General features: G+C 37.6%; 1 protein-coding gene across 1 annotated transcript in view; it reads left to right on the top strand.

The window, feature by feature from the left end:
* SHROOM4 (shroom family member 4) overlaps nucleotides 1–8504 on the top strand; it is a 224361-nt gene that overhangs the window by 111956 nt on the left and 103901 nt on the right. Inside the window, exon 2 of the mRNA XM_006913403.3 lies at nucleotides 4314–4465. Coding sequence (XP_006913465.2) covers nucleotides 4314–4465 — 152 coding nt within the window. The remainder of the gene's footprint in view (nucleotides 1–4313; nucleotides 4466–8504) is intronic.

Here is an 8504-nt window from a genome sequence, read left to right as displayed (position 1 = left end):
TGTTTGTCAATTTTATTAACCTTCTCTTTTTTGCATTTATTTTTTCTATCGATATTTTTTATTTCAATTTCATTTATATCTGCTCTAATTTTGATGATTTCTGTCCTGCTGCTCTCTTTAGGTTTCATTTGTTCTTCTTTTTCTAGGTTTTTTTTTTTTTTTTTCAGATGAAAAGTTAGGTTGCTTATTTGGGTTCCTTCTTGTTTATCGAGTTAGGCCTGTGATGATATCAACTTTCCTCTTATGACCGCTTTTGCCATGTCTCAAATGTTTCGATATGTTGTACTATCATTATTGTGCTTTTCTATGTCTCTCTTGATCTCTCTTTTTTTGTTCTCTAGCCCAGTTATTCTCCAGTAGCATGTTGTTTAATCTCCATGTATTTGTGGTTCTTCCTGCTTTCTTTTAACAGTCGATCTCCAGTTTCAAAGCATTATGATCAGAGAATACAGTTGGTATGATTTCAACCATCTTATATTTGTTGAGGCTATCTCTGTGTCCCAGTATGTCGTCGATCCTTGAGAATGTTCCATGTGCACTAGAGAAGAACGTATAAACAGCTGTTTTTGGATGGAGGGCTCTGTAAATGTTAATTATGTCCAGTTGGTCTAATGTGTCATTTAAGGATGTTATTTCCTTATTGATTTTCTGTTTGGATGATCTATCCATATCTGACAGTGGGATATTTAGGTCCCCAACTGCAATAGTGTTTTGGTCTGTTTCTCCCTTTACTTCTGTTAGTAATTTCTTTGTATATTTTGGGGCTCCCTGATTGGGAGCATAGATATTAATAAGTGTTATGTCTTCTTGGTGTATGACTCCCTTTATCATATTGATGTCTCCCTCAGTATCTTTACCTTTTTTATTTTGAAGTCTATTTTGCCCAATGTTAGTACTGTTACTACCACTTTTCTCTGAATGCCATGGGCTTGAAATATCATTTTCCACCCTTTCGCTTTGAGTCTATATTTGTCTTTACAACTGAGATGTTTCTCCTGGAGGTATCATATGGTGGGGTTTTGTTTTTTTATCCATTCTGCAACTCCGTACCTTTTTATTGGTGATTTCAGTCCTTTTACATTTAGGGTTATTACTGAAATATGAGGTCTTCTTATAGCCATTTTATCTTTTTCTTTCTGGTAGCTGGGTGTTTCCATTGCATCCTTGTCCTTGTGTTTCTGTTTTCTTTATTTTGGTTGACTTTTGTGGATTTTCTGTCTGGTCCTTCTTGTTTTATGTTGTATACTTTGGCTCTAAATCTTTAGCGTGTGGTTACCATTATGAAGTATGTAAAGGATAGTAATATATATATATAGTTGTTCATTTTCTTCTGCGCGTGCTTTATCTCCATTCCCCTCTGCGAATTTGAATCTTTGAATCCTCCCCTTTGCAGTCATTGATGTCTCATTTTGTCTGTATGTATTTTCATTACTATCTTGCTATAGCAAACCTTTTCTTATCTTTTAAGCTTATAATGCCCTGTTCTTAGTAAGGGTTGCACTTCTCTGCTTCTATTTGCCTGATAGTCACCTTACTCACAGTTATTTATTTATTTTTTTAGATGAGTTGACCCCTTTCAACATTTCCTGTAATATATGCCTCGTAGTGGAGAATTCCCTCAAGTTTTGTATGTCTGGAAAGGTCTTTATTTCTCCTTCATATCTAAAAGAGAATTTAGCTAGATACTTTATTCTTGGCTGGTAGTTCATTTCACTTAAAAGTTTGAATATTTGATTCCACTCCTTTTCGGCTTGTAAGGTTTGTGCTGAGAAGTCTGACGACTTGTCCCTGACTGCCCTGAGAATTCTGTCTTTGTCATTCATTTTTGATAATTTTAATACAATGTGTCTTGGAGAAGGCCTTTCAACTATTTGTCTAAAAATGCCTTCTAATCCCTGCTCCTTTTCCTCCCCTTCAAGAATGTCCATTATTCTTATGTTCCCTTTCCTAATGGTATCAGCTAGTTCTTATATTTCTCTTTCATGATTTTTCATTCTTCAGTTTCTCTCTTCTTCCTTCTGATTTACTTCTAGATTTCTGTCTTCAATATCACTGATCCTTCCCTGCATTTAGTTGACTGTATTTCCCAAGTTTGCTATTTCATTTTTCATCTCTTCCAGTGTGTCCTTTATGTCCAGAACATTTATTTGACTCTTTTTGAGGATTTAAATCTCCTTGCTAAAGAACTATTCTGCTCATCCAGTTTTTTTTTTCAATTCCTAAAATTGTTGATATGAATCAGTTTGAATCTCATTGAGTTTTTTCATAAGGACCATACTGAAGTCTCTGTCGTTTAAGTCGCATATTTCTATGTCTGTAAAATTATTTTCTGGAGATTTTTCTCTTTCTTTCTGAGATGCCTTGTCCCTTTTGTTGTTCATGGTGTTTAATGGACTATTTCTCTGCCTGGGCATTAATGGAAGTGTATTCTGCTTTTTTTCCAGAAAACAATTTATTATATAAAGGTCTCTGTTTAGCCTGTTGCAAAGAAGGCATTTTTCTTTTGGTTTCCGGTAAGTGGCGTCTAAGCCTCTTGGTTACCTGCTTTATTTAAAGCCTTAATAATGCTTTTTTCCCCCACTATATTCAATCCCGCTGGCTACCCTCAGTCTCAGTCCCTGTCAGTGTTAGTGACAGTTTTGGTAGTGTTTGCTCAGATTTCCCTTGGGCTCCATGGTGTTTGGAGGATATGGGGGAAGGACTCTCTGATTTGAGAGATGGGGGCTGCGGCTTAGCCTCGGTTTTGCAACTGTTAACTGTTGTTTCTCTGCCGTCCCCGCTTCTCTACGGTACCCGCTTCTCTGCTTTCTGCTCTGATGGCTAGGCCCTGCCACCAGCTGTGTGGAGCTCACAGCTCTACCAGGCAGGGCTATTTTGGGTAGTCGCCATACCTTCTCTCCTCCCCCTCCTCCTACTGGGATGTTTGGCTGTGAGAGGCAGCATTTTTGTTTTTCCCAGTCCACCATCCAACACCCGTGGTAGCTCTTTTGCACAGAACCCAAGTTCAGATGTGCTGGTGTGCAGTTTGGATGTTTTTTGTTGAGTTTTAGATGTTTGGCTTATTGTTATTTCAGTGGGAGAGATCTGGGACATCTCTCACTCCGCCATGTTTTTCCAAACACCTGAGGCTGGGAGCTGTTTATGCTTTGTTCATTTCTGTACTGCTAACACTTAGCATGTCATTCTATGCATAATGGAAATTCACTACAAATCTGAGGAATGAAATAATGAATATATGAGATGAGTCCTGCCACCATGGATAGAATTGATGTTCCAATAGATCAAACTCTCATTTGGGTAGAAAGAATGTTACATATAAAAGTAGCCATAAGCAAAGACCATTGGGGAACATTTTTCTTTTCTTTTCTTTTCTTTTTTTATAAACTAGTGGCTATTATTTCTACATTTGCTTTCAATGCCCCCTAGCCAGACTACTTTCTTGACAAGATTGCCTTGGTTAATGGAAATTCTGTAGGCTGTTGTGGAACAGTGAACACCCTGATTCCCAGCTTTTTGGTGAATGCCTACTATGTGCCAGACACTAGAAGGACTGTGCTAGGCATTTGTTGAAGTGACATAGATAAATTACCAATTACTCTACATAGGTACATAGTTTGTATCCTTTGAATTTGCAGTTCTACTCACAGAATATTAGGCTGGAAGCCACCTTCAGCATCAACCCCCTTGCTATAATAATCAGAGCTCACATTTATTGAGGACATACTGCTCCCAGACACTTCACATACTAACAACCCTGTGAGATAGGTACTCTTGTTACCTATATTTCACATATAAGGTCATTGAGACACAAAGATATTAGTAACTTACTCAGGGTTGCACAGCTAGGAAGTACTAAAGCCAAGATTCAAGCTCAAGTTTGTCAGAGTTCAAAGTCTTCCCAGAGATAGAAAAGGACTTGCCAAAGGTCATTTTGCTGGAGCTTAGCTCTTCTGGCTCTAATTTAGGTGCACATTTTACTCTCATGCTGCTACTTTAGCCCACGCTGTGGGATTGCTTCCAAGTATTATTCTCTTATTTAGAAGTGTTCGTCTCCCTAGATGGACAGTGGATTCCTCCAGGGCAGAGATTGTGTTATTATTGTATTGCCTCTTTCATCAAGGGCTTGTGCAAGCTTTGCCTTCAGTAAATAATGGCCTGTAATCAGCTTTTTAGCTGCTGCTTGGAGCTTCCTGGAGCCATCTCCCTGCTACCCCTACTACTCAGGGCTCAGAGGTTGGGAGGAGCCAGGGAGTAGAATTTTGGATAAGCAGTTGCCTCACCGCCTGCTTTCTGTTTTGTTCTCTGCAATACAGATTGAAGATGGGGGCAAGGCAGCCTTGTCCCAGAAGATGAGGACTGGTGATGAGCTGGTGAATATCAATGGCACTCCATTGTATGGCTCCCGCCAAGAGGCCCTCATCCTCATCAAAGGCTCTTTCAGGATCCTCAAGCTGATTGTCAGGAGGTAAGGTACAGAGAGATTTTCTGTAAGATGCAGAGGCCATCAAAAACACTTGGTTGATAGTAAAGCCTCAATAGAGTCATGTCTCTATCGGTATCATCAAAGAAAGAGGTGTTTCTCATGAAGAGAATTCTACAGACAACTGAAACAAAAAGCATAGGAGAAATGGTCTTTGGTTCAAATCCTGGCACCATCACATACTACCCATGTCATCTTAGATAAATTTATTTTACCTCTGCAAAATTTGCTTCTTATTTGCTATTGAAAGAATGAAAATGACTCAATATACACCAAGGGCCTACATAACCCAGTGGTTTTCTATCACCTCCTTCATAACAGGCTGCCACTGATCAACCTCATAGGTTAAAGGGACCTACTACCAGCCATAGCAGGCATGCTGGAGGCTGTGACACACTCTAAGAAATAAACACTGCCCTTGAGGAGTGTACAGTCTAGCAGAGGAGAAAAGACACACATGTGACAAACTTGTGAGCAAAACATTTTTGAAGAAAGCAATTAAAGAGATTTTGCAGGTTGAAGAGTTGTTGTCAAATGGATTGTTCAGATAGACATTGCTATAAGAATTTAAGAGAAAGAGTATTTCAGAAGAGATTGATAGAGTAAGACTTCATAGAGGAAATGGAATTTGAGCTAAAGGGTAAGTAGAATTTGACAAATAAACCATTAGGAGCATAAAGGCATTCCAGATAAGTAGAGTGGTATAAGCAGAAGGAATGTAGGGACATTTTGGGACATAATCATTTCTGTTGCCCCCAAACATCTGTTTACTGGTGAACTTTCCAAATTTCTGCTTCATCTTTGTACTGCTAGAACTTATACTTCTTCCTCTCCATTAATTTGTTTCCTATATCCTATAGACATGCCTAAGTTCCTCCATCTTAATTATTTTTATTAGAAAAAAAGAATTTAAAGTGTCTTTCCACAATTATACTTCCCCTCTGGCTACTGCCTCATCCTCCTCCTTTTGCTCATACTGTCTTTCAAAAAGAGAGTCTATACTCATTGTCTCCATTTCTTCACCTACTATTTAGCTTTCTACCCACTGCATTATAAACTTGACCCTCAAAACTCCACTGAAACTACTCTGTCAGAAGCTACATATTAACTCCTAATTGTCAAAGTCAATGGCTTATTTTCAGTCTTTATCATATATGACTTACATATGGCATTGGCCCTTGTTACTAAGGATTATACCCTCCTTTGTGAAACTCTCCTTTCTTGCTTTCAAGATACCCATTTCTTTGTTCTTTTTCTATCTCTCTGTTCATTTTTTAAAACTAGGTTCCTTTACTACCTGTCTTTCCTTTGACTATCCCTTAAATGTTGGTGTTCCCCCCTAGTTCCGCCCTTTCTGACTTCATTAATATACTATGGAAAATCTTACCCAGTTCCAGAGCTTCAATTGTTATCTATATGTGGATAAATATACTTCTTGTTCCTCAGATTCATATAGCCAACTTCTTATTTTACATTTATACTTAAATATCTCTGAAGCATTTCAAACACAAGTTGCTCAAAACCTAACATGTCATCTTCTCCTCTCAAGATCTTATCCCAGTGACAGGTTCTGTCATGCCCTCAGTCAACCCAACCAGAAACAGAAACCATCTTTAATTCTTCCATTGTTCTCATGCTCTACATTCAAATGATTTATTCTGAGGAGAGAATACTTAGGGCAAAAAAGTTTTGAGTTAGTAAGGGTAAAGTTATATAGGATCTCATTCATTTATTATATTACCTGCTGGTACCTAATATTAAGCCATTCCTGCCCATGTACCTGGATAGGAGGTGACATCTTAAGTAATTCCTTATACAATGGACACATTGTCACTGACTCAATTTCGAATCAATCATGATTCATGTTTTAAATAAGGATTTTTGAAGGAGTATCTTGGTGAATCTGGAAGAGTTTTTGTTTTGAAGTCAGATAGACCCATGTGTGCTACTTCCTAGTTCTGTCACATGGGAAATAATAGTTCCTATATAATGGCATTGTTGTGTTGAATATATGAGGTAATGTATGTAAAGTAATTATAGTAACCAAACACTATTAAATAAGGAGAGCATCAGAATTGTAGAGTGTTTGCAACCTAACCTTCAGATAACATGATTTGCTTGGAAACCATTAGGAGTGGTAAAGATCTGAAGAAGAAATAAAGGTCACTGTCAGATACTGGTTATACAGAGATACCAGCTATACTAGCACTTAAAGGGAATGTAGACACTATTGCAGGGTGGCTTCTGAGCCAGTCATAACAATGAGTGTTCAGGCATGTCACCTACTCATCTTCCCATGATGAGCTCCATGTCTTCTTTCTCCCTGCTATAGCAATATCTGCCACTGGCAGTTACTTAGGAGTGACCATAATTATGGCCTTACAGGTAGTAAGGCCCTTTAGTTTTCATGATGTGGCAGGTCCTATGGCTCCCCGAACCTACCTTGTCTGCACTTTCAGCTTCCCCTCTCAGCCCCTGTTGAAAGAGGCTTTCGATGGCATAATTTACTAGGTGATGCTGCCCTCTTGTGGAGAACTTAACCTTCACCTATGGACTACCCTGGAGATGGAATAGGACATTTATTCCCTCTTTATTAGTCTAAGTTACTTCTTAAATTTATGAAAGAGATTTTAGCACATAAAAGAAATGTGCTATCTCTAAAATTTAGTATTTAGCTTAGTGTTTTGTACTAAGGTAGAAAGACTTCGGTTTGAGTAAGCAATCAGCTGACAAAGATTTAACACTGAGCTTTAGGTCTGGGCTTATGTCCTTTGGAATGAATATAAAAGAAGGAACTTCATAAAATGGCCTATTCTGAAAAGTCAGCCCAGCTCTTCCTCCTATATTGCCTTTTAAATAATGGTCAACTAAGTCAGAAATTTAGATGTTACCCTCAACTCTTACTTGCCCTAATCCCCTTCAATCCAAGTAATTCCAAGTTTAGATGATTCTACTTGCTAAAAACCTCTCTGTAGCCTTTGTGTTAATCCAATCACTCATGGTTTCTTTCCTGGAATATCATAAGAGCTTCTTCACTGCCTTCTCATCTTTTGGTTTACCTCCTCCCAATCAATCCATTCTTCGGGTAAGGCATCTGATCATGTCATTTATCTACTTGGAAAAAAAAGCAGGAACGATAACCATACAATCATGTAGGTCCCAAGAAATTCATTTTATAATGATAGAAGATATAAACTATATTGGAGATATTGTATTCATGAACCACTTTTTTTGCTAAAAACATAAGCATCCAAATATATAAAGAAAAAAGTGCTTCCAATACAAGAAGAAAAATTATAGAATTGTCTGTATGAGAGACATTTCACGTAATTTAACTATGACAGACAAAGGAGACCAAAAAAATAGGTACTTAGAATATTTGAAAAACATAATTCATCACATCTAATTAATATCAAAAATATATTTTATAGACAGTGAATACACTCTCTTTTTAGAGAACATTCAGAGAAATATTCACAGAACATTTTTTTAAATAATCATATAGTATGACACCAAGAGAAATTTTGCAACTCTTACAAGTGGAAATTATACTTACCCTGTTCTTGATGATAATGTAAACTTTTGCAAATTTATTTTTTTATTAATTTATTGGGGTAACATTGGTTAATACAATTATACAATTTTCAGGTGTACATTATAATTTGACATCTATATATTCTATTGTGTGATAACCACCCAAAGTCCAGTTTCCTTCAGCTACCATATATTTGATCCCCTTTACCCACTTCCCCCCCCCCCTAACCCCAAATCTGACCCCATTTACCCTGTATATCTCTCCCCACCTCCCCGACTTCCTACTCTCTGGTAACCACTAGTCCATTGTCCATATTCCTAAGTCACTGTTTGTCCTGTTGATTTGTTGCTTTTGGGTTTATATCCCACATATAAGTGATATCATGCAATTTTCAACTTTTTCAGTCTGGCTTATTTCGCTTAGCATGATTATCTCGAGGTCCATCCATATCTTCGCAAATGGCAGTATTTCACAGCTTCTTTAGCCAAT

This window comes from Pteropus alecto, unplaced genomic scaffold (genome assembly GCF_000325575.1).
Source record: "Pteropus alecto unplaced genomic scaffold, ASM32557v1 scaffold365, whole genome shotgun sequence".
NCBI lineage: Eukaryota > Metazoa > Chordata > Mammalia > Chiroptera > Pteropodidae > Pteropus > Pteropus alecto.
This window is presented reverse-complemented; position numbering and strand designations above follow the sequence as displayed.